The 27,382-nt window shown below is 43.5% G+C and overlaps 1 protein-coding gene across 17 annotated transcripts in view; it reads left to right on the top strand.

Moving 5' to 3' along the window:
- The window catches only part of TENM4 (teneurin transmembrane protein 4), a 3,083,677-nt gene that overhangs the window by 2,945,812 nt on the left and 110,483 nt on the right, over positions 1-27,382 (top strand). For 15 of the 17 annotated variants that reach the window (XM_073019796.1, XM_073019792.1, XM_073019798.1 and 12 more), the window contains 2 exons: positions 11,922-12,107; positions 20,521-20,547. In XM_073019796.1, the coding sequence (XP_072875897.1) occupies positions 11,922-12,107; positions 20,521-20,547 (213 nt within the window). The remainder of the gene's footprint in view (positions 1-11,921; positions 12,108-20,520; positions 20,548-27,382) is intronic. The other 2 variants (XM_073019812.1, XM_073019815.1) reach the window with 1 other exon arrangement.

The raw sequence follows: 27,382 nt of genomic DNA, 5'->3' as shown, positions 1-27,382 counted from the left end.
TCAGAGAGAGCACCCCACAATAGCTCCATACCTGCTCCCACACTGACACATTCACTGCATTCATTCACTGAATCTTTCCAGCCTCTCCTGTGTGCTGGGCATTCACTGTTTTAGGCACTGAGGATCAGACAGCCCCACAGCCTGGTCAGGAAATGAGACGCCTAATTATTCAGCATGAGCGGAGCTCTGATGGATGTGTGTATGGTAGGGTTTGGGAGCACAAAAGCAGAAGCAGTGAACTAGGCCAGTAATGGGATGGGAGAGGAACCGGAGAAGGTTGTCACTAGCCAGAGACTTGTGAGTCAGACCCTAAAAGGGGACTGAAGGGAGGCCCCCTGGTGGCCAAGGAGGAGAGGGCAGCGCAGGCCAAGGGAACAGCATGTGCACAAGTAGAGAGCATGCATGGTTGGCTAGACAGTCACACCTCATTCCGGCTGGAGATAGGAGCTGCAGGGGTGGGTGGCAGAAAAGAAGGCCAGAGGTAGGCAGGATCCAAACCTCGGAGCCCGCTGAATGCCGCGCCAAAAATCTTGGCTTAAAATAATTGTCAATGAACATTGAAGGTTTCCTTTTCAGACTCCACATCAGGTCTCTCTCTTTGGCTCTCTCAACTCAATCTGGCCTAGATTCTACCTTAACGGAGCGGGACCGTCCAGAATTCACACTCAAATCCTCTAAGCTTTCAGTTTAGTCTCTATTAATCTCCTCCCTTCCCAAAGGGAAAGAGAATCACAAAGCATAAATAGTAACAGTAACAACTAGACGGATATGGTGCTGAAAAGCCCTGTTATCAAATGAAGTCACAATTGACAGCAAAATAAACTCAATGCTTTCACAAAAATAAGCTTAAAGTAGCAACCAGGTTAAAATAATTAAAGCTCTAAACATAGCAGTTGCATTAGAGCTAAATTCAATTTTATTTACGAGGCAAAATATAATTACATTTAAATTTGAGGGAACAGAATTTAATTCTTATTAATGACAGAAAGACTGAGTGAGATGCTTTAATGCCAGAGAAATTGTCTTATGTTCATGGATGGGAGAGAAAATTAGATTCAGCATTGAGCATTCTCCACTGTTACAAGTCTCATTTGTGTACCCGGAATTGTTCCTTCTCTGAGAAGCATTAGCTTCTCAGTCCAGAAAGCACAGCACCGACATCCAATTAAACATCAAAAGGAAACAATCAAGCTAGGCTATTTCTGTATAGGTATGTTATAGGAGGGGAAACTCAAGGTTAGAATTTCTCCGGAGGAATAATAGCCATTGAAACTTGACATTTCCTGTACCCCTTTCCAACAGCGAGTGATAGCCTAAAATCAAAGTTCAGAATAATAAATATCGAGGAGATTGACACTGGCATAGAGAGGAAGGGAAGTGTCAGAGGGAGGCATGGAAGAGCCTACCAGTTGCCTGGGAGGTAGTGTGGAGGTTTAGACACAATGAGATGGTCAGTTCCTAACATTTAATCAAAGACTGGAAAATTGGGCCCAGACAAGCACGCTGCTAAATACTGCCAGAGTTAAAGGTTGATAAACCAAGAGCTGGCAGATTTGTGATTTAGTAGAATTTCCCCTGACAGCCCTGGAACGTTCTCTGTCAGAATTGGATCTCTTCAGTATGCAAATATAAGCCCTCCTGAAATTGGGCTTCAGAATGAAGTTTTTATTTGGATACCCAAGCTGATATCTTGTACAAAATCTCTAGTTGTCTTCCTGAGTCAAACTGCTGTTATTATAACTTGTAATCTAAAAAAACCTGTTCTTTCAATGGAAATTTTTTATTTTACAGAGCTCCTTCATGTATGTGCTTCATTATTTATTCAAACAGCAAATACATTAACCTCTGACATTGCAGATGGTGTTACTCCCAGGAAACCAGGGTCCGGAGAACTCGGGTGACTTGCTCAAAGACACTCTGAGAAAACGATGATTCACTTCCAGGTTTCTCTGGCTTCAGAGCCCGTGTTTATCCCCTGCACAACTCTGCCATTGGTTATTACCAAGGTTTGTGCCAAAACTGCCGGTAAATCAGGTATCAGGTTTTGGATAGCACTTCATTTAGTAACACTGCCAGAGGAACCATGTAAATTGGATCATGACTTTGGTGTACTAATATTACTACAAGGGTTTCAGAAAAAGAGTAATTGCTCTCAACCGATGGTCAGGGAAGCTTCTTGGAGGAAGTGGAATTTAAGGTGGTGTTGGAGGTTAGATACGAGTAGGTAGTGATAAAAGGAAGAGGCAAGCAACTTGCAGCAGCCAATTGTAGAAGTCAAAGATTTGCAACATATACTAAGATGGGAGATCAGGACATTTTCTAGGAAAGATGAGTAGCTTGAAGTGGCTTAGCTTAGGATGTTTGTGGCAGTAGTAAGAGGGGGAAAAGGTGAGGGAAGCCAGCATGAATAATCTTGAAGGAGTTTAGGTTTTTTCTGTCTTTGGGAGCCACTGAGAAGTTTCAGGTGGAGGTGTGACAAGGTCAGGTTTGGTTTTAGAAACCTACTCTATTGTCAGCGTACAGTTGGAGGTTCCTGGGGGACAGCCAGGTGGAAGTGTCCAGGAAAGAGTTAGATAGATGAGCTTACAACTGAGTGGAGAAATGAGCCTTTTACAAAAGGTTATTAGGGTCAGAGATTGTTGGGAAGAGAGTGTGACATCAGCTGTCTCTTCGTTTCACCCAGCTGGGACCTTTTAGTGGGGGTCTGGTTGTGTTCCAGTCCTGGCCGAAAATACACATCCAAGTCACATTATTTGGCTTCCTTGCTCACTAGTTCTTTCCTGACTTGTTATCCTTCTGCAAAGTCAGCTCCTATTTGGAGGCCTCCTCCAAGCTAGGTTTGAACTCCTCTAATCAGAAAGCCAGATACTCTCCAATTAAGAGGAGTAGCAGTGGCTTACTGCTTCCTGTGGTAGGTGCTTTGTAAAGACTTGAAAATCTAGTCCTGGGGGAATAGATGTGGAGACCTGCTCTGCACCCACATACTGGAATCCACTTTTCTGCTTGGTTTGAAAGCTCTCCAAGCTCCTTGAATGAGGTGAAAGGCCGTGTGGTTTCCAAGGCTCATTAACTTTCTGCCATCTCAATCCGTGGAACAGAGCCATGGCTTGAAGCAGCTCTGACTCTCGGGTGATGGGGAGGGAAGTTGAAAAGCACAGGAGAGTAGCTTCGGTTTGGCCTCAGTGTCGAAAGGAGACTAATTACTGTAAGGAAGTCAGAGGTTCCTTTCCTGTACCTTCTTCCCCTTCTGGCTTCTTCCTGAAACCTGCACTGAGACTAAAAGCCATCTGTCCAACTTAGTGAGGGAGGGAGGGAGACAGCGTGGGTGCCATACTTTCAGAATGCTAATTTGTACAAAATATAGGGAGATCTGGTCTGCGGGAGAAAAAGTTAACTTTTAATTAGCCTACTGTGTGCTGGGCATGGTGACCGGCATTGTGCTCATTTACACACATAGGCAGACTAGAGTTTCTTGTGGATATGAATAATTTCATATAATCTAGTATCCTCAGCCCCTAGGCATATCTGGCACAGAGTAGATGCTCAGTATATTTGTAAATCTGTTTCAAAACTCTGGTAGATAGACATCATTATCACCATTTTATAAATGACAAAAATAAGGCTCAAAGTGATGCAGTATTTGTTTCACATAGCTAGGAAGTAGCAGAGCAGGCAGTTACCTGATTCCAAGCCTCTGCTCTGTGAAAAATCACAGAATCTTGAACAGTTACGTGGAGTACTCTGTCCTCTACCACTGGATTCTGGCAATACAGATACAGTCAGAAGACATGTTTCCTGTGTAAGACTCACAGGGGAATGCAGAGATTAATTTGATGATGGCAGGGCTCTCTAGACAACTCAGGTAGACTAATAACCCTGAGAAAGGAAGATCCACATAAAAGTGCTTTGGGAAGACAGAAGGTGAAACTCCTTCCAGCGGCCGGGAGGGGACTTCAAGGAGGTGGTGGCACTGGAGCCAGAACTCAAAGCACATTTAGATTTGAACACGTGAAGATCACGGTAAAGGAGCCCAGACTATGGAAATGGCACAGGCAGAAGCACAGAAGAGGGCCAAAGAGTGCAGCGACCACCCTCTGGCAGCTACTTGTCCAGCTGCACCCTTACATTGACTGTCTCCCAAGGCAGCCAGCAAGTTCCTACTCAAGTACTGACATGCACGTCACTGTGTGGCACAGGATAAGGTACTGCCTAGATAGGCCCTAGTTTTCCCGTCTAGAGAATTCTCTTCTGACCATAAAGCCTGCTCCTCTAGTTTTCCCTTTTTCTCCCTTGACTCTAGTCCACCTAAAGGAAATCTCCTGGCCAGAACCAGGCCACTTCCTGCCCAGTGCCAGCTCTCTCCTGGCTTGATCTCCTTCTTCATTTTCTGCTCTTCCCCTGGACCTTCACTCACAGCTCCCCTGTTCTCTGTGCCTTTATTCCACATCCACCTTGCAAAACCCAGGATCATTTTAACCATTCACCATTTCTGATCTCACAGCTGGGCTTCTGAATGCCACTAAGCCAAATCACATCATGCTCATGATCTTTAGCCTCTCCTGGGCCCTCCCAGCTGCAGTTCTTGTACTTTGTGAGTTCTCGCTCTCATTCGCCAAAGGGGCTCTTTCAAACGTCCACATCTATTCACCAGCACCGTGCTCCAGGGAGGTTCCTGTCTCCTACCTCACTGAGAACGCTGAGGCCAGTAGCTCAGTGCTGCCCCATTATCCTGCCTGCTCCCCATACAGCCTGTGTCCCACATGACTCTCTGATGCCTCTACCCAGAGGGGAAGTACCCACTATGCCCATCCCTCTGATTGTACTTCAGAAACAGTCCTCTCTACCTGTTGAAAGGCACCTCAGTTGAGCATCCCCTTGCTCCCTCCAGTATCTTCAACCCCTTCTTTCCCTGATGCTTTCCAGCACATAAACATGAAATAGTTGGGACACTTAGATGACCTGGTGACACACAGCTGGTTAGGTGATTACACATTTGGGTGGACGGACAGATAGTTGGGCTGATGGATGAGCAGACAGATGGATGGAGGATGAACAGACAGATAAACAGACAAACAAAAGGAAAAGTGCTTAATACAGTCAGCACTGGGTTGAGGTGAGAAAGGAAACTCAAACACTGATTCCAGAGATCTTAGAGTCTAGGTGGGACTATGATCTAAGATGTAATTAGCAATCCGGGGATACACTCATATGGCATCTGAGGTATTGTCTAAACCTGATTCCACAACTCATAGGCCAAAAAGCATGTGAATCACAGTCACCTTTCATTTCTAGCTCAAGCTGTTTCCTCAACTATGATATGGGAGTGAAAGCATCCTTGCAGGACTATTGTGAGAATTTAATGAGTTAATATTTGTGTTCCAACAACAATGGTTACAGTTCTGGAACATTGAAGGTACTTCATTTTCTTATTTTTGCCTCAAATGCTGACTATTGGACTCTAAGTATGCCAGAATTTCCGATAAACTCCCCCAGTTATGCAGTAACTCAGATGAGCCAGTGATAAAACAAAAAATCATGGCAGGAATCATTTAAAATTAACCCTCTTTTTAAAATTTCTTAAGTTCACTCTTGGAATCTCAGGTCCTCAGCAAAATGGAACAATTGTACTTATCTCTTCTAGTGCTAAATGCAGACTTATGAAAGGACTTCCCAGGAGGTCCCAGGGGGCCAAGACTCTGTTTCTACATGACTGGAATTTTAGAAATAGCTTCATTTGCACCTGTTCCTTGCTTAGCAGGAAGGTGTGCAGATCTTTGGGTGGGGGCCCTTCTACCCCTTACTTGTATCAATTTTGAGCATCTTTCCAAGTAGAAGAAATTTTACGGGAAAATTATGCATAAATCTCTCCCTTTAGGAGAAAGGCACAGATTCCCCTACTAGCTATTTTAATGAACAGGATTGTAAAGTAAGTCCAGACAAATTAAAACGTAGCTGCAATAGGTCCCAGGCTTCATCTGGGCTTGCACGGGGATTAACATCTAATGAGAGGAGCCTGGGGCAGCTTTTCCTGTACATATACATTTTTTGGCTTTAATTAACCGAGAGCCTTTTCCCTACCCTTTTGCCTCTTCTTCGTGTGTTCACCCCCTTCCACATCATAGAAAGAGAACAGGTGTGACTTGGGCATTAGCGTGAAGAAGATGTGTCTGTGGGTGTAAGGACCAAGGCATTGTTTTAAATTACAGAGTTCACACACAGAGATTGGAGAAAATGAGTTTCTAAGAAGCTTAGGCACAAAGGACACTGAGCCTCTACGTGAATATATTTAACAAAATAACTTGTATACAACATGGCACTGAGATAGAGTCACATCAACTGACATACACCTCTTCCATTGAAGCTTTTTTCATTCATCTATTCTTTTAGCAAACATTTGTTGAAAGCCATGCTGGGCCACACCTGGTACTAGTGCCAAGGAACCACATTGGACCTTCCCATCAGGTGGGCTTCCAATCTAGAGAGAAGACAGTGCACGGGTGAGGCAGGGAAGAGGTGGGGTAGGGAAAGTGTGGTGCTATGGGTTTGACTTTCTATAGGGGAAGAGCTCACGTGTGGCTAGGTTCATCTCCAAGGGCCTGTACAGTTCAGTCAAGAACTCTGTAAGCTTGGAATAGGAATTTTAGGACAGTTGGAGATTTTCCCCTGATTTTGAGAGGAAGTCCAGGCTACAAATACAAATGGTTTCTACCTTGGTTTTGTTACTCTTGGCTGATGATGCCATGCTAGGTGACCAGAGGAAGAACATGCTTTTCTACTAGTAGCCCCAAAGTTTGAGACTACTACTAGAAAAGCAAATGTTTCATTCTTCAGGAACACGTTCCTCTGCTGGGTGACTTGGAGCTGTGCTGATGGAATCATCTTAGGTCCTCATCAGTCATATACACAGCGTAGTGTACACACAGCTTTTAATATAAACTATTTCCTTCAGTTGTCACCACTCATCCTAGAGGGGGACCATTATTACTCTCCTCATTTTAGGGGTAAAGAATTATGTCTCAAAGAGATTAAGTTCCCCAAGGACCCACAGCTAGGAAATTGGGGAGTCAGAATCTGAACCCAAGTCTGCCCTATGGCTGTGTACTTCTGGTACTTCAAAAGATTCCTCCCAGTCCCCAGCCCTCCAACATTAATTCAGAAAGCTCTGATGTTGGTCATGTGAAAGCCAACTAGCATTTCTCAAACCCTCCCTTGTTATTGGGTATGTTGTGAAAGTCAGAATTCACATCTGATCTTCTAAGTTTAGTCTAGTGTACTTGCCACTACATTTCATTTCCTTTCTTATAAAAATGTGTGTCTTTATATCTTGAATATGTGCCAGGCACTATGTTAGAAGCTATACTTTCATTCATGCTAAATTGATTTAGGTTATATCTGTCTGCCATGCTAGAATGTAAACTCTTTGAGGTCAGGAAAAAATTCATGCCTGTCATAATCACCATGGGATCTCCAGTGCCCACTGTGGGACTTGCACACAGGGAGCATCCAAGAAATCAACCAAATGAAAGTAATTCCTACAGCAATCCTCCAAAGTATAGTAGTTGATGTCATTCCCATTTTACATACGGGAACCTGTGCCTAGGAGAGGAGCCATAACCCACATTTCACAAAGGACCGCTTATGTTATGTAAAAGACATATGAACTGTCAAATTATATCTGCTTTAATGTCAAAGCAGAATCTGAGAAGGAAAAATAAAACAGTTCCTTTTGTTTCAAGGTATTTGAAAAAAAGAAACTATAGGGACCATGACTTGAGGCCAAATGATAAAGTAGCATCACAGGTTTCTACTCTCATCTTGAGTCTGTGGGTCTCTCCACTCAGTCAGATGGGCCTATCTGCAGAGAACCCGAGCGCTCCCAGGCTGTGTTACCGTCAGTTAGCACCCCATAAACATCGAGGTCGCCCTGCTCAGGCCCCTTCCATTAGAACGTGTAAGAGCTCACAACCCAGCTTGTAAAGGGCTGGTGGAGGGGTGCCCAGTCACCAGGCCACTTTAACTTCATGCCAGGAGAGCATGTCTAGTGTAAACTGGCAAGGAAGTGGAGTGTTTGGATGGACAGAGCCATAGTCTCCAGATGGGAAGGGTAAGACTAAGTGCCTGGGAAACTCTGTGTAGAGGATCTCATTTCATCTCACATATATCAGGGTCCGACTTGGATATAACAAAGGATAAGCAGGGCCAGAAGTGGCAGGAGGTGGGGATCTGCTGGAAAAGCTGCAAGTTTCCCGCAAGCGGAAGCCCACCCATGACAGGTCTGCATTCCTTGCCTGTTCTGAGGCTTCGTTTCCTTATCTGTAAAATGCTTGCCTTGAAGTACTGTTCCAAGGGTTGTCAAAACAATGAAAGACACTAGAGGATCACATGCCCTTGTAGAATGTCCTCATACTATCTGGCCTCAGTATCCACACCACTAAGAAGGATAATAGCCAGGCATTCTCACAGCCTTGTTGTTGTAGTTCAATGAGAAATTGTCCATGAAGAGTGCTTTGCAAACTGTAAAACTTGATGTGAGCACTAGTTAAACAAAAAGTGGCTTTCCCACATATTACCTCATTTGATCTAACACCAACCCTTTGAAACTGGTGAAGTGGGAATTATTAACCCCATTTTACAGAAATGGAAAGCAAGGTTCAATGAATTGCATAATTGGCAGCTTGCAGATTGCCCAGCCAGTAAGTGGCAAAGCCATGGGTAGATCAGACCTGTCTGATCCTTAGTTCCGTGTTCTTTAATTCATTGTACATAGCAAAAAGGTGCAGGCATGAGTCATAGCTGTAGGTTATTTGGATAATCTTTTGAATGCCAGTATTAGTTTGTGCTTTATCTGGACTGTGATCTCTTGGTGGGCAGAGATTATATCTTATTGACCTCTGTATTTCTAGCACCAGGTACAGTCTCTGGCGTATAGTAGACATGTGTGGATATTATTAGAAGAATACATGAATTAGTATGAATTTATCAATACCTACTATGTATAAGGCAGGAAGAAGCCTCTGAAGTGGTTGCCCTCATCATCGCCACTTTGCAGAGGAAGAAAAGGAAGCTTACGGCTATTGAGTAGGTCGTAGAGCTAGCAGAACTGAGATCTGGAATCACATCTGATTCCAAGTCTTACTGTCTTTCGTCCATACTGTCTCCAGGTGACTTAACAAAGCAATGAAGTACGTTTTAGCTAAGATGTGAAGTCTGGAAGTTGATTGTGGGGAAAAGCCTGCCTCTTCTCTTGGTCCCTGATGGGCTCCATGTTCTCTGCTGCCTGAAGACACCATGGCTTTGGCCCCAGCAGCCTGCCCCTCTCCTGGCTCACACCTCAGTGAATAGTATGCTTTCTGCTGTTTACTTTCACACCATAAACCACCACCTGGAAAAAGTGCTGAGTAAACTCAAACAAATACTAAGCTGATTTTTCATCTCTCCCACGGCCCTCAAGGGAAAGTTCCAGCCCTGACCCCAGGCTCAGCCTCCAGAGTCACCAGGAAGTCATTGCCCTTTCAATGTTGTGCAGAAGAAATGGGAATTACAGAGACAGGACCTAGGATGTCCTGGGGCCTGGAGATTGTCATTCTTTATCTTGAGGCAAGACCAAGTGTTGTCTATGTGAGCAAGAAAGGAAAAGAGCTTAAACAACATCCTAGGGGGCTGCTTGACATAGCTCCGCAGCCCTGTACTCACACGGGACCGTCTCATACAGGCAGGTCGCTAGAGAGAAACAGACAGGTGGGCTTGGCTGGACTTTTCAGCCAGGCTAAGTGGGGTGTGGTGAATGAATGTTTACCATTCTCAGGCGCCTATAGCCTCAGGCATACCATGATTCATCCATCATCCAACGAACCTTAATAAGAGGTCTATTCTATACCAGGATCTGTGCTTGGTACCAGGGATCGAGGTGATCAAAGGAATTAGACCAGCCTTGGGTTCCTAGTCTGATGATAAGACAGACACAGAAACAGAAAACCACTCTACCATGTAAAAATGGGAAGGAAAGAAACAAGTGAATAACCCACAGGGTGAATTACAGGAGATTTCTCAGAGGAGGGGGTACTTTTCAGCCAGTTCTTGGGGGTAGATACACTGTCTAACGGAGGGTGCTCTGTGATAGAATCCCACATTCTTACAGCCTGAAGGGATCTTAAGTACCATTAGGTTCCAGTGCAATAGATGAGGAAACTGACACCCAGAAGAGAGGAAGTGACCTCCCCAAAGCCACACAGTAGATCAGTGGCTGAGCAGGCATAGATCTCACAAACCTCCTAGACTCCTTGTCTAAAGTTCACTGTGCTGACCTCAATTCAGGAAATTGAGTTCAATTTCTTGGTTGCTTGATCTTTGTCGTGCCTTTTTGTCATCCACTTCACTGGGTGCTCTCCAGAGCCCAGTTAGGTCAGCAAAGGGCTGCTGCAAGGTGGCATCATGCAGCTCACACTCTCCAGACAAGGAACTGTCTGACAGGATCAGGAACTCTCCAGACAGGAACTGTAGCTCAGTGAAGTCAAGGGACCTGCCCCAGGTCACACAGCTCAGAAGCTCCTGAGCCTGGCATAGAACCCAAGTCCCTGGCTCCAGGTCAGAGATATCCCTTCCCACTTTACAGCTGAAGAATCTGATGTGTTACTGCACATAATAAGTACCTCCCTTTTGAGGTAATGTGCTTGGCAGGATGTCTGGCACAGGAACACAACGTACATGGTAACTCTTACTATTTTTTAAATTCTCAAACATTTTATTCATTGTCTTGTAGGTTGGTAGGAAAGTCTGAACCCCTGAGACCTAATTTTGTTTTCTTTTCTTTTTCAAAGTAGCTAAGATATTAGCAGCTTCTAAACCAAGCATGCAGCTTGGAAGGGAGATGAGCAAATACACCTTGACAGGGGTGCTAGCTAATTTAGTCTGAAAGAAATGAAAAGGGTTGAGATTTTCATGTGAATTTGAAGCATGTTGGGCCACGAGTTATGAGAATCAAGTCAGTCTCTCTCCATCAGAGCCCTGGCAGAGAGCTTCAGTGGACGTGGTTGCTCAACCTGTTTCCCAAAGAGCAGTTGTATTTTGGAAGACTTTACCACCTCCGCCTGCAGTAAGCATGAAGCTGTTGCTGGCCTGGAGCCTAAGGGGCTTGTGAATCCGGCCCTGTGTGTTTTACACCATCTCACAGATGGACCTTTGTGAAGGGTGGGCAGCTCCACTCTGGCTATGAAGGGCCCCCCTCCAAACCGTTTGCTTTGGATCTGAAACCCCATTTAGATGGTTCTTGGAGTTGGGGTGAGGAAGCAGGAAGCTGAAAGAGAATAAACCCAGCAAAAGTACAGAACAAACTATAGGTTTTGGACAACAACCCAGAGAATACTCACGGGGTTTGGGTTCAGCCTCCCTCCCGCACCCCAGCCTCAATCAGAGTCCAGGCAGTCATGAAATGCAGGCCCCAGAACTCATCACGTGCCCAGCGAGACCACAAGCACTTCATTTGGCGACGGGGACTCATCCTTACTTTGTTTTCACACATAACCGGTTTTTAATTACATTTGATTTTTCCTGACATCTGTTCAGAAGGCCAGTCCCCTTTGGAACGGGCAAGCACAAAGGCAGGGACAGACTGGCAAGAGGGAGAAGCAAATTGAGCAGAGCCCTACAATCCCTCCTCTTTTGGTGGGGAAACAGGCACAGGACAGGTTCTGCCCAGAGAATTGTTCTCATCCGAGGGTCATTGTCCACGGAGATTAGTCTCCCGAACCTCTGGAATCCCAATCTGTCACAGAAGCCCAGGTATGTAGCCAAGTGTGACTTTGGTTTCCAATAATAACTTGCTCAATACTTGTTGTTTTTCTCTCTCCTCCCTCCCCTGCCCCTCTGGCCACTGCCTCCCCTCCTGGCCCTGGTGTCCTCCCTCCTTCTGCTCCTTCCCACAGAGATCTGTGCTGCCGACTGTGGCGGCCACGGCGTGTGTGTAGGGGGCACCTGCCGCTGCGAGGATGGCTGGATGGGGGCAGCCTGCGACCAGCGGGCCTGCCACCCGCGCTGTGCGGAGCACGGGACCTGCCGCGACGGCAAGTGCGAGTGCAGCCCTGGCTGGAATGGCGAACACTGCACCATCGGTATGGCGGGCCGAGGCCCCCGGGTACCTTCTCTGGTCTGCAGGACACCTTTGTCTGTCGGGGCATTTCAGGGCCAGCCTGGGGCTTCATCGCATGTGGGGATGGGGAAGAAAGTCCTTTCATCTAGAGGCATTACGACTGGCATTTCCTAGCCATCGGTTAGATTTAAACTCACAATTTGGTGTTTTAAACCTTATTACTCCCAATTTCCATTTCCCAGGGCTTGGTTAGCTGGTTAGCACACCTTGCTCTTTAGCTCCTTCCAGGCTAAATGCAGTGTGGCTCTGTGTCAGGGAGCTCTGTGTTCAGGAATTAGGCAGATGAGCACTTCTTAGCAGCTATGGGCAAGCCCCATCAACACTCTGGATCCTCAGTTTCATCACTCGTAAGATGGGGATAATAATACATGTGAAGACCTTAGCAAAGGCTGGCATGCAGTGGAGTGCCCAGTACATGCAGCCATTATTATCCAATGCATTATCTTGCTAGGATGGCTGGGGCTTAGTTCTGAGCCCTCCATGCCCCCTGGGCTCCTAGGTCAGAATTCCGCAAGAGGTCTGGAATCCTGGGGGAGAGCTCCCCACAGGCCCTGAGGCCACATCTGGAGTCCCTTAGGCCTGGGATCTTCCCCCATCCTCAGTTTCCATCCTGTCTGCATTTGTCTCCTTTCCCCTCCCTTGGAGGCTCCTCGGCACCAGCTCCTGCTGAAGCGGCTCTGAAAACAAGCTGATCACTTCGTTCCCTTCTTTCTGCCTTTCCTGCTGGTTTTGTTGATTTTAAACTCAGCCAGACGTTTTGCTTGGTTTGTTATCCTGGAATGAGCACTCACCAAAAGCTCTTTATTGAATCAACTGGTTTGTGTATATATGTGTTTTAACTTCTTCCCCTTCCGTTTTTGTTTTTTGTTTTTTGTTTTTTGTTTTTTTTAATGAAGGGTCTGTGATCAGATGGTGAGCACATGGCTTTAGAAGGCAGGATTCCAGGTGCCTTTCTGGCTCAGAAAGTGACTTCTTGGGTCTTAGAGAAACTGGAAGACAAGCCCCACAGCTTTGGAGAGACAGAGGAATTTTGAGCAAACAGAGCTACCTCTTACCCCTTGAAGGTTTTTTTAGTCTTCGTTGTTTTCGTTTTGAAGCCTAACATTAGTTTATATCCTTGGTCCCTGCCCCTGAAACATCCCTGGTTTTGGTCATGGAGCACCTTACATTTATTAATATTAATAGTAATAACAGCTTCTGATTTTTAAGTATTCACAACTTGCTGAGAGCTGTGCTAAGAACTTTAGCTGCATTATTTTATCCTCCTTACAATTACCCTGTGAAGCAGTATGTATTATTTCCTCATTTTCGAGGATCTGAGGCTTAAGGTCACTTCAAAGAGGTAGAACAGGAATTTGACACTTGATTTTTCCTTACCAGCTGCTTGCTCTGCAGCCGTTGCATGACAAAGTCCAGGTTTTCTACTGAGGCACCTGCTCCTGTCCCTCCTGGAGACTGTGCCGTGTTGTGGCAGTTGCACCCGGAGTCCGTCACCTAATCTGCCCAGCCCCCATCCTCAACAGAGCCACTCCATCACGATGGCAGCCACTGCGGCAGCCATTGCAGGTTGTGCTGCGTCATCTTACTGTGTGCTCTTTAATGGCTTCTTTATGTCGGTGTCGTCCTCCCTTACAATTTTCCTGGAAACCCTAGTGAGAAGTGGCCCTGGTCATCTAAGGGGCCCTCTTCTTTAAACTCTGCTTTCACCTCACTTTCCCTTTTCTACATGACTGAGGATGAACCAAGCTTTCAGCCTCCCAGCCCAGAAGAAAGCCCACACCTATCTTAAAAAAAAAAAAAAAAAAAAAAAAAAAAAAAAAAAAAGGCCGGGCGCGGTGGCTCACGCCTGTAATCCCAGCATTTTGGGAGGCCGAGGCGGGCGGATCATGAGGTCAGGAGATCGAGACCATGCTGGCTAACATGGTCAAACCCCGTCTCTACTAAAAACACAAAAAATTAGCCGGGCATGGTGGCGGGTGCCTGTAATCCCAGCTACTTAGGAGGCTGAGGCAGGAGAATGGCGTGAACCCGAAGGCAGAGCTTGCAGTGAGCCGAGATCGTGCCACTGCACTCCAGCCTGGGTGACAGAGCGAGACTCCATCTCAAAAAGAAACAAAACACAAAAACAAAAAACAGAGCCCAGAGAGGGCCCATTCTGTTTGCTGTCTCTTACTTACAGAGTCCTCAGCTCATCTTACCAAACTCCAAAACATTTGCAAATATTGGACAAAAATGTTATAAGATAAACGCATGTCATCTTAGGGAACCTCTCCTTTCATCTAGTCACACATGACTCATGTCAGGGCTTGTGGGCAGGCTGTTTTACAGGCAGTATTTTCTGGATATTCATCAGTCTGGCCTTAAAAATGCCCCTTTTATTCTGATGCCAAGAAGTCAAACCATGCACTCCTACCTCTCCTGTATGTTCTGTTGTCGCTCTTCTAGAAGAGATTCCACCTTGGGGTTGCAGATACCTTTTCCCTCCAGTAAGAAATACATCAAGGTAAATGTGCACAATATAAGAAGAAGGTTGACAGTCCTAAATACCAAAGAAATGTCATAGGACATTGAAGAAGCAATGGACTAGTCATAGTGGCTCAGTTGAAAGGACTTTGGCTGGGAATTCTATTACTACCTCTCATTGTGTGGTGAGCATTTTCTTCGTCCTTGTCTAATTTTCCTGCATGGTAACCTTCTGTCTGTGGGTCTCTGCCTGTGGCCAGCTGCATCCCTACGAGAAACTCAACACCCTCGTGCTGAAGGAACACTTCAATAACCCCGTAGGATATAAGGGAAGAGGGAGGAAGCAAAGTAGAGAAACAATGGTGCCATCCTTATCTTGTTGAAATAGAAATGAGAAGGGGAAATCCATTTTTAGTCTTTCATGATAATGAGAAGCATTTCCTTGTTTCCAGAGAACTTTACTCCCTGTGAGAGTCATTTAGGAAAAGAAAAACACTGCTGATGTGAACAGTTAGAAACTCAAAGTGTTAAATTTTCTCTTGTTATCAGATTTCATTACTATACAATAGGTCATTATCGTGCAGCTAGCTCCTAGCTGCAATTTTTACTTCCCATACCAGAGAAAGAGCTGGTATCCACGACACTGATTTAGAGACCTCTAGGCAGTGGAAGCAAAAAAAGAGGGTCTATTTATTTACATACTGCCTCCCTGCACAAACAGGAAGGAATGGCTTGAATACCTTACAGCAGGAATACAGAATTTAAAGAACAAGACAAATCTAGGCCCCTTATGGCCAAGTCCCCAGCATTAAAAACCTTTTTACCCCAATGACATTTCCCAGAGCAGACTATTACCGTAGGAATTAAATATCTTCTTTTGGAGCCTTTGGCTCCCCTTATCTTTCATGGAAGCTACTTGATTCTTCTCAAGAGAGGTTGGTTTTCAGAATAAAAGGGAATTTGACAGTGGCACCTCTTCAATGACAGTATTTTTGTCAAACAACAAAAATATTTTATATTCAATCCTAATTCCTTATGTTAGGAATCACCTGTCTCTTTGCATCTTGAAGAAGGGTCTTTGGTAAAAGCACCAGGGCCAGACCACGCAGTTGCCTGAGGCTTAATTTCTCTCTCCGTGAATCACAGAATGGAGTGGCTGGAGGAGGTCCCCAAGGGTGACAGAATTTCAGCCCCCTCCTCCACTGCCCACAGAACTGTATACCCATCAGCCCAAAAGTGAGTCATCTGCTCCTAAAAATATCTCGTGAAGAAAGAGGGATTCTTCATTTTCACTGTTACTTACGTGACACTAATACTCCCACTTGTGTATGTGAAACCCAGTTTTCCTAGTCCAGAAGAAGTTAAGGTAAGATGGATTGATTTGGATCTGTTTCTCAAGTATATGATTGACAAGAGAGTCACCAAACGCATATTTTTTAGTTCTTTTCAGGGAGTTTTATGGATCCCTGAAGTCTGGGGCTTGACCTCTGATTTCCTTTGAGAAAGCTGAAACTCATAGTTAAATTTAACAAGGTGTTTAATTTTTTTCCTATTTCTTTGAAAACACTACTAACATTTTGGATCAATTCTATGATGGTTTTTCTATTCACCTCAGTGCCCCTTGTCTCTAAAGTCTGAAAACACCTGTAGAAAATGCCAGCTTCTGATTACATTAATAAAATTCCAGCCTTGACTCCAAAGCTGTGATTGTTCAAGATACCAGATATACAGAATTATTTACCAGACTTCAGGAGAGCTGTCCAATCCTAGAAATCCTGATTTTTAAACAAAACTTCCTCTGGGGGTAAAGATCAAAATGACACCCTGAAGATACAATTACTTGAGTGAGCAAAACCAGACTTCCCAATGAAGAGAAATTATAAAGAAAAGCCACAAAATCTTCCGTGCTTTGTCCACTTTTTTTTTTTTTGAAGAGTCTCACTCTGTTGCCCATGCTAGAGTACAGTGGCACCATCTCGACTCACTGAAACTTCTGCCTCCCAGGTTCAAGCAGTTTTTCTGCCTCAGCCTCCCGAGTAGGTGGGACTATAGGTGTGCACTACCACACCAGCTAATTTTTGTTTTTTGTTTTTTGTTTTTTTGAGATGGTGTTTCACTCCTGTTGCCCATGCTGAAGTGCAATGGTGTGATCTCGGCTCACCACAACCTCCACCTCCCAGGTTCAAGTGATTCTCCTGCCTCAGTCTCCCAAGTAGCTGGGATCGCAGGCACCCACCACCACACCTGTCTAATTTTGTAGTTTTAGTGGAGGCAGAGTGTCTCCATGTTGGTCAGGCTGGTCTCAAACTCCTGACCTGAGGTGACCCACCTGCCTCGGCCTCCCAAAGTGCTGGGATTACAGGCATGAGCCAGCACACCTGGCCCTTTGTCCACTTTTGCCTGATAGTTCTCAGATTTCTTTTTCATAATCAGAAAATCCTTAACCAAGAGCCCACAAATCACTCATGAGGTATAGGCTGCTGTGATAATGCTATGGTTATCCCTTCAGAAAGCATTCACTCACAACAGGACCTGTGGTTTGACAGGAAAGATGCTGACAAGGAGAGAGAGAAAATGTACAGGGATCTACCTCAAGTTATCAGAGCACAAGTTTGATTTGCTAATGATCCTGGGAGACTTCAGCCCACATGTGGTGGGGTGGGAACCTGGCTTTGAATTTCTCTCATTGTGGGTGTCACTGAGCACTTATCCAAAGAGAGAAGAGCACTAATGTATCCAAGAGCTTGGCAAGAACATCTCTTTGGTGGTTTGTCATCCATCTGAAAGAAGCTCGGATGACTAGAACCGCCAACTCGTCACCTGCTGTAGTGATCCTTGATTCTTGTGGCCTAACATGTACCAGCAATGCAGCTGTTCGAGTTACCCTGAGGCTCCTGGAGAGTAAGAATGAAAAGCCTCTTGCCATGTTCTCCATAACTTTGGATAGGGGGCCCCTGAAGACTTTAAAGATTATCCCAAGAGAAACTTTTGGAAACCTCTTTTGGTAGAGGCAAATCAAGGAAAGAAGTTTTTATGTTGGTGATCAGAGAAAGGCCAAAGAGACCTAAGACCACGCAGACCAACTGCATGCCAAAAGCTCAGTCTGTAGCATAAATAGCTATTATTATCTCCAGCTTTTCACATAGAGATAGGAGCATAGTAGGAGTATGAGAAACATGCAAATACCAAAGAAACAGCGTGGCCCAAGAGGAAAGATGACTACTGCCATCATCTTTATCCTGAAGTTCTGAAGAGAAAGATGCAGGAATTGATGAAGTCCTGAATCCACCTTTCATAATGCAAAGTTTGCATCATCTTTTCTAAAAGTTGGTACTTTAAAATCATGAATTTTTAAACAATTGTACTCAAGAGCATATGCGCCAAGGTTTTCAAACAATAAAAGCAACCACAGTATGGACTTCCGCATATGCCTTTTATAAATAAATGGCAGTAAAGTTCAAGGACTCATTTGTCATTCCCATTTTCAGTAGCCACAGACAAGGAAGCTCTGTTCCATTCTCAGAAAACTCATGGACTTGGTAGTAACTGGCTGTTACCAGCTTTTGGATTCACAGTGTGGCTTGGGGGCTCTTTGTGGCAAATGAATCCCTTTTGATTTGTGGAGTCAGGATTTGAAGTTTTGAATGTCTACTCTTGTCTCCTGAAAACTCGCAGTGATGATGGTAACCTAAGCCTGCCTCCATCATTTCCACTGACTTCCTTTCCTACCTGTGGTCTGGGGAAATAGTAAGAATTTTTAAAGGTATCAAAAACATATTTTCACTTAATAGCATGGTTACCTGGTTCTTGAAAATGGTGTTAGAAGAGAGAGAGAGCTCTCTTAAGTCAACCCCTGGCCCTGGGGAGATTATCCTATAGAGTGGATATAAGCTTCACTCACCAACAGAACTATGATACCACCATTAAGTTTGGAGACAATCGAGAAAGTTTTTTCATCAGAGAACTCCCTCACAGTGGATGCTGTGACCACTTGGATCCCAGTGATGGTGTCTCATCCAGCCTAGCCATCCCTGGGAAAAAAATCTAGGCTCACTACACCTCTTCTATAACTGGATTCAGAGTTATTACAAGAACTATAATTGGGACCCTCCAAAAAATTCTGCAGATATGAAAGCTAACAAAAACCACGAAAGCCAGGTGATTCTATGTATTCATGCTCTTTGATAGCATATCCTGGGAGATGAGATGTAAGACATTTTAGACCACTTTGCAAAATTAGATAAATTAGCTTGACTAAGACTAAAGTGACAGAAGAGCCAAGAATCAAGAAAGCTTTCCCTATAGCCAGAGATATTTCCTAGGCCATTTCTCGTGTGGGCTATTCCCATTTTTCATTGTTTGGCATTCCATAGCTTTGTTTACTCATCCCTGCTTAACAAGTACTCCCTTTCATGTTCCCATCTTATATCCTACATCTCATGGACTCCACAACATCTGTAAGAATGAAAAAAGGCATGTATCCTCAGTTAAAATTTCCTCTTCCCAATTTTCTACTTGGCTGTGCAGGCTCCAGAAGTGTATTTCATCTTGAACCAGAGACCACATGGATACCTGAACTAAGAACACAGCCTCTTATCCACTAGTCTTTGAGGTTAATATATATTGATGAACACAATATCTGTTCTATCCAGAGAATTAAAAAATATATAATTTATGTTTTTCTATGAAGAGAGTAAGAATGTTTAAATAACCCTAGGGATTTCTGATAAGGCCACACCGTTGCAGTCCAGTCCTGTCAGATGGACTTTTGATTCATGTGTGAAATTCAGCTGAGGCTAGAGTGCAGCCTGGCTGAAGGCATCAGATCCTTCAGGAGACTGCCCAGCTACCCGGCCTTTGCACAACACACTAGGGGGAGGTGTGGAGAGATAAGGAAAGAGAAGCTCCTCGAAGGGCTATAACTACAGCCTATGTAGGGCAGGTGAAATGGTATTAGTGATTCATGCAAGGAATTTAGGAGGCCTGCCCTGCTCTAAACACTCAGCCAGACACCCATATATATGCACAGTGGGGTTTATTTCAGAGCAAACTTTGATACCCATCCTCAAATAAGCAAAACTTTAGAAGGCCAAATAATTCAAGGCTTGGACATAACCCCTCCATTGGAAAACAAAGCACACATCATTCTTTCTTTAGGGTTAATAAGCATTGAGAAATGCTCAGATTTTGTTTGCTTTGTCTTGTTTTTCACAGTGACATCCATTGACCTGCACCTCATAGTCTGTGTAAGATGCACAAAGGAGGGATGCGTCTTACTTAGAACACTAAGCATTCTACATTCAAGCATATGTGGGCACATGTGTACATGAAAAATTCAAGAATGGCAAACAGATAATCCAGCAGTATATTTGATCAAAGACTCAACCGCCTTTACTAGTGCATATCAGAGATTATCCAAATTTTGCATATTTCTAAATTCCAACTTCTTGGAAATGCCTCTGCCCAAATGAGGTACCATTTGTTCTTGGTATGGCTGCTTCACCTGTAGGGAAGTTGGATGCTGCTCTGAGTAGTCAAAGGGACAGGCTCTAGTTTTCTGTAAAGCCAGACAAAGCTGGCAGAGCAGGAGTGTGGCCACTTTTGCAGCTTCCCATCCTTCTTTGTCTGTTTTCCTTATTCATATGTCTTCTTGTTTCTATGATCACATTTCCAAATGCCTGGATCACAGAATGAGTTGAAGTTCCTTTTGGCCATCTCTGGAGAATGCTTGCTCTCCCTCCTCCTCTCTCGTGTCGTCCTGTCTTTGGTTTTATTTTCCCCACCGTGGCATAGGCCTGTCCCAAACGTGGGGCACAATCCCTTTGTCTCTTTAGCAGCTGGCATGGTTATGTGACAGGCGATATTGCACTTACTCAATCCTACCTTAAATGTCCTGTCTTTTATCTCCCTAGCTCACTATCTGGATAGGGTAGTTAAAGGTATGGTCTTCCTTCCTCTATTTTCCTGTTGTCTTTGTGTGTGTGTTTGTGTCTGAGCATAAAGAAGTGTGTATATAAAAATGTATATACACTGCATAAGCATGATGTCTGGATGCTACTGCATCCCCAGTTTTGTCGCAACATCCATTGCCCAAAGGGGATGGGTTTTCGGTCACAAGGTGGTTGATATACCTGGAGTGTCACAGATGCTCATATCTGTTTATGACAATACCATTGTACTTTTGTTTTTCCCTCCCCCCTGCCCCATGTACATACACCCTTCACTCTTTCCACCCCATCTCATGTCACCCTGCCCATCTGTTATGGCACCTGGTCCACCAGAATTAAGATGCTGGCAACCAGGGCGGGTGGCCTGGGAGAGGAGGACACCCAAGAGCAAGTTAAGAAATTTTAAGGACTACTTTGTAGTACTATTGTGTTCATTCATCAACAAGCATCTATGGAGCACCCACTGTGTACTAGGCACCTGTGCCAGGGTCTGGAGACAAGGGGACAAACAGACCCCCGACCTCAGGGAGCGGATGGTCTGTTTGTTTGTTTGTTTGTTTTCCTTTTCAGAGAAGGCCTGACTTTGGTAAGTTTTGTCTTTGAAGAGTATTCCTTAAAGGCGAAGTAACTCCTTCCATTTTAAACATTTACATTAGTTAGGTGGTACCTGATTTTCCAATTTGGCCACATTGCTCTAAGAATAAGTCTCAGAATAATCAGATATGTGTGCTCTTAAAAGACTCTAAGCTCCTTGAGGAGAAATACCATGTCATTTTCATCTTTTTGTTCTCAGGCCCTAACACGGCACCTGGTACAAAATATGTACTCAGCAGATAGGGACACATATTCTAGAGTCGGACTGCCTGGGTTTGAATCCCAGCTTCAACACTCAGTGAACTAAGTGACCGTGGGCAAGTGATTTAACTTATCTTGCTAACAGGACCCACCTCATAAGGGTGGTATGAGGATTAAGTGAAGTAATGAATACAAAGTGCTTAGTATATAGGCAGGAATTATGCTCAATAAGTATGAATTATACTGCTTTATTCAGCATATACTTGTTCTCATCCTTAATTTGAAGAAGGACTTCATTAGCTAGATTAATTTTTGAAACCATAAAGGAAAATGCTAAATTGGCTTTTAATAAGAGATAGCAACAGCTGTTTTAAAACTTATGGAAAGGGTTTTGGGGAAACATAACTGACTAAATGCTTTTCAGCTGGGACAGCTTTGCCAACTACAGCAAAGGTGCTGCATAGGATCCATCAGATGGAGGAGGAGCAAGGGTCTTCATATTTCATGTGCTAGTCCTCAACTGAGAATAAAATCATTCCAGCAAGAAAGAGTAGTACCTCTGAGCCTCTTTAAAACAGGCATTTCACAATTTTCATTAGCAGAGGACTCTTCAGGGTGGGCTAAATTTTATGATGTTACCATCTATTTGATGGAAAATTTTCCTACTATGTGAAGATTTTTCACATCCGTGAGTCTTAGGTGAGTCATGTGATTTTTTTAAGGGAATAGATATAATGATACCCGTTTGATTGAAAAAGGAAACTGAAGTTGAGAAGTTGAGTGGGTCATCCTGGCTCACATTTCTAGTAAGTAGCAGAACCAGGACTCTGCATTTCCTGGCTTTATCCATATTTCAACATTCTATCTTCTGTCACCTTAAGTCACCAAGAATGTCCATAATTTCCAATATATTTTCCTTCACACCACATCTTCCAAACTGGCACCCTCTCTGGGAAGTGGCCTGTATTCTTTCTCAAATCACCTGCTCTGATCTTTAGTTCAGAAAATATCATCACCTGAACTTTAGTTGGATTAGGTCAATGAATCATAACTTGTTTTAAAAGGCAAATGTTTCTTGGCAAAATCTAGGTCTGACCCAAGCACTCATCTGGCTGATATTTTGGTATAATGGATACTAATTCTAAAAAAATAATTCAGAGATCTGTCTCTTGGAAGTTCAGGTCTTGTCAGAGTAGAGTATTTTACTGTTCAAAGATGGGCAAGATTTTGTTCATTGCTTCCCAGTTGCTTTGGTAGAGAGTAAAGAAACAATGTTTACTCAACAAATCTGCTGAACTCCTAAGTGCTAGGAAATATGAATACCACACAACAGATATGGTCCCTGCTCTCAAGGTGCCTGCAGTCTAGCAGAGAAGACACTAAAACAAATAATTCCAACGTAGTGTGATGAGAGTTATGACAGGGGAAGTCCAAAGGCCACCACTTAGCAAGTAGCCACCCCACTAACTTAGGTTGTTGGGGCCTTATAGATTGTGGAATTTAACGTAAGGGTATAAGAAAGCATCTGAAGGTTTTTAAAAGCAAGATGATAACTAGATCACATTTGTGATTTGGAAGCTCAGTCTGGCCCTATTGTGAAAGGAGAATTGAGGGGGGACTATTGAGAACAAGAAGACCAATTAGCAGACTATTGCTGTCATCTAGGTAAGAGATGATGATGGCTTTGTCTAGGGAAGTGAATATGGAGAGAGAAAAGAGTATAAGAGGACCAGTAAGAGAAACATAAAGAAATGGGCCATTTGATATATGATAAGTGTATTGCATAGCATCCATGCCACTTAACTAAAAAAGTAAATACCTTCAAGGATTCTGAAAGTCTTCTAATCATACCTGGTGCTAGCTGCAAGGGGGACTTCTTCATAGGCCTAAGCAGGAGATTGAAGATAAAGTGGTCCCTTGTAATTCAAAGGGCATCATTTCTTTTGAAAAGCTTTGTTAGCCCTTCTCTAAACTTTAAAATTACATTATTTTGACTCTAGCAAATGCCTGGTGTGAGTCTTTCCAGAAGGGATTATTAATGTCACGTGGGCTCTCTGAATTATTGATGAGTTTCAGGGTTTGTGGAATTAGCCTCAGCGGGTAAGGATGGACATATTGCTTTAAGAAAGTCAGCAAGTCATCCTGGAGGAGTCTTCATAATGCTGGCTATTAGGGGTGTGATTATCCCAGAAGCAAATGGCTGGATGAAAGCAAACCTTGTTCCACCCACAGGTACTCACAGTCCCTCCGAAACTTAGAAGATAGTGCAGATCTTTAGGGTATCACTTGGTCCATTTGAAGAAATTGACTGTGGATTTCCACATTTGTGATTCTCTGTGATTCCACATCTGGAGTTAACCCTCCCTGAGAACACCTGCTCCACATCTTCCAAACTGGCACCTCAATGATTCATTGACCTAATCCCACTAAAGATCTGGTGATGATATCTTCAGACAGCCTCAGAGCAGCATGGACTATGTGCCCAAGATGCCATGTGCCCACAGGAGTTCACTAGAGCAGGGCTTCCCTGAGGGTGTTCTATAGAATGGAATATCGAACAGGTTACTGGGTGGGGGAAAGAGTTCTGAAGTCAAATTGGAAAATGCAGTAGTAATGAAATAAGCAGCTTTCTTTATTCTAAGACTTCTTGGAGCCTTTAATATATTGATATTCGTGTGACTTTCTACAATAAGGGTATAGAATTCAATGTTTTCCAAACTTATTTGACTGCAGAAGCTTGTTCTTGAAGACCTCATAGAACTACTATTTCACAAGGTTCACTTTGAGAAGTATGGTTTGTGATTATAAGACCTATTTTAAACCCTTCCTGGAACAAAGTATGGTATAAATAAAGAGAATATAAAAAATTTTAGGGCAGATGATATATCTCATCTCTGTTAATTAACACAAAGTCCAGTATCCTCCAGGTACTGAGTAAAGTTGGTTGAATTTAAGAACAGAATCAACTAACTTGAAGTTGTTTTGACCTTCTCTGTTGGGTCAGTTATGCCGGAAGGACCTAATGGATCATCTCATCCAAATCCTTATTTTATAAATGGGGAAATTGAGACCCAAAGAGAGAAAGTAACTTTCCCAACTCCCCCCATATTAGGCCAGAACCCAGGTCTCTTGTCCCTCTCATTGATTCATTTTAACAAATATATATTGAGTGTCTGCTATGTGCAGGCACTGGTACATTCTAATGGAAGAAGTAAGACAATGAAACGAATTGCAGAATTGATCAATTGATCATTTAAGTATCCTTGGGACTGTTGCTATTGAGAGAAGTACAGTGTGCTAGGAAAGCATGAATGGTGGCCTGCACTGGGACTCGCAGCCCTGAACCCATCGTGCCACCTCTCACTGCACTGCATGTTCATGGTGCCGTGAGACAAGCCCAGTGCTTGTCTTGATTGTTTTTGGCAAGGATTTATTTATGACGACCGTAGCTTTTGACCTAAACATTATACAACTTGGGCTGGCAAAGGGTTATTTTCTTGTTTATGAATTTCTTAGTAAAGTTATGCAAACTTAAAACAAGTAAATCCAATAATAATAATAATAACAGCTCTCATTTTTTGAATGCCTATGTATGTTACCACTGTGATAAATAATTGGTATATATTATCTCATTTAATACTCTCAAGTACTCTTAGAATCAGGTATTATCTCCATTTTACAGATGAGAAAACTGAAGCTTAGAGTTAAATAATTTGCCAGTTATAACACAAGTAGTAAGTAAAATGATGGTGCTAGGATTTGAACTGAGGCTGATCTACCTCCAAAGTCCTCGCTCTATTACGACACATGGCTTTTATTAAAAATTCAGGATTAAATGGTGTAAAATTGGATCTGCCCTAGAAAATCAGGATCTGAATATTTTTAACAAAAATTTACTTATTTTAGAAATCTATATAAAGTGCCTAGCACAGTGGCCAGCCCTAGTACACCCTCAGTACATGGCAGCTGTCTTTGTCTCACCATCCTGAAGCATCTAAACCAGAGGTTGGCAAATTACAGCCCACAGACCAAATCGGGCCCATCACCTATTTTTGTAAATCAAGTTAGTTGGAGCACAGCCATGCTTATTCATGTAAAAATGGCTGCTTTCAAGCTATAATGGCAGAGTTGAGTAATTGCAAGAGACCATATGGCTCACAAGCCTAAACTATTTATTCTCTGGGTCTTTACAGAACAAGTTTGCTGACTCTGATCTAGATAACTGCCTCAGTTTCCTATTTTGCCTTTCTGTGAGCCCCACCTGAGGTTATGGGTACAACATATGATATTATATGCCCTCTGCCCAAAATAGAGAGAAGGTAAAGGTGAGTAGAAGATTCAGATATTATGTTTGAGCTGTATGCCAGGCTTTGTGCATCATGCATACCTTATTTAACCCCCCCAACAACCACAGTTTGTAAGTAAAAAGACTGAGGCTCAAAGAAATTCAATAACGTGCCTGAGTCACACAGCCACTGAGTGGTACAGCCAAACTCTGATATGCCTCTCAAGCTTGTGCTCTTACGCAAGAGATACTCTTTGTCTCTTATAAGAGGCTTTATCTTACAGCAAAAGAAAGCAGTCAGCTACCATTCTTAAAGATCAGACCCTACTTCCTCCATGACTAATTCCAAATACAAACGAGGCTTAATTGAAAATAAGTCCCAGCTGGACAGACAAAAGTTGACATGAGACTAATTGTGGAAAAGAGAAAACTGTGATTGTTTAGATCACTAAAGGTGGCTGATGTTAGCAACTGAGTCAGAGTGCCTGGATAGCCACCTGTGTGTCACAGTGCTGCTCCTGGGACTCACTTTTTAAACTTCTTTCTCAATCACTTTTTGGGGTGGCCATGCTGGTAGCCTCCCATCTTTCCCAGCAGGCTCCTGCTATACAGAAACCCATAGTCTACAAACACTTCTGGAGGAATCCCTCCTAGGCTGGAGTATACAACTGTTACATGTTTCTTCCTTTGAATGGAAAACACAGTGGCCAGATTGATGGGTTGTTGTGATGAACATCTCAAGTGGAAATAAACATGTTATTTTCTTTTACTTTGGAATAATGGTCAACTATCAAAAGTCCTTGAAACACTCAAGTTTTAGATTCTGATTGATCAGCCATTTAGTGAGCGGCTGGCTACCTTGGCCCAGATCTTGTACTGGGCAGCAACTTTCACATTTGTTGTCCCATTTAAGAATAATGAGTCAATTTCCCATTACTTCACGGCAGAAGATTCAGTTTGTAGCCATATTTGGAGCACTTTGCTGCTCATAATAACAAAACAAATGAAGCCGACACAGTGCTTTCACATCCATACCTCTCCCAAGACTGAGCAGAGGCAGAGAAGAGATGGAAGCCTTGCCAGTGACAGGTGGTTTTTGATAGCCCCTTGGAGAAGGGGGTTGGCAGGATTGTTAATGTAAGGACTTGAGTGAAAACCAAGTGGCACAATAGAAGCTGAAGTGAACCATGTAACTTAACATATTCTCAACATAGATTTCTGAGCCACAAACTTGGAGAGGTTTAAAGATGTGGCAATCAAAAAACCTGCAAATCTACTTTAATAGTATTTTTTTTTAAACTTCCCCACTTTATAATATGGTCCAAGCAGAACCAACACAACATCTAAATATTGCCTGACCCTTCTTGATCAAATCATCTACAGCCCTCTCAGATGGCCACACCTGTGTTAAGTTCCCACCATATTTTGTACATCTCCTTTAGGGCATTTAGCAGTGAAATTTTTTGCCTATATAAATTTGTCTCCTTTGATAGGCTTTATGCACCTCATGAATAAGAATAGGTCTTATTCATTTCTGTACCTCCAGTGCTAGCCCAAAGAAGATGCTTAATAAATGACAGACAGGCAGGCAGATGTGCATATGAGCATAATGAGAGCAGAGCAGCCTGGCTGTACCTGCGTTGCACTCACAGACAGCCCTAGTTAGATTTTCACAATGGCCATCACAGCTCCTCTGGGTGCAGGGCCTTTTCTAAGTGTAGCTGTAGACAAGATGGTAAGAAAAAG

Source organism: Chlorocebus sabaeus, chromosome 1 (assembly GCF_047675955.1).
Source record: "Chlorocebus sabaeus isolate Y175 chromosome 1, mChlSab1.0.hap1, whole genome shotgun sequence".
NCBI lineage: Eukaryota > Metazoa > Chordata > Mammalia > Primates > Cercopithecidae > Chlorocebus > Chlorocebus sabaeus.
The sequence above is the reverse complement of the archived record's forward strand: the minus strand, read 5'-3'. Positions and strand labels throughout refer to the sequence as shown.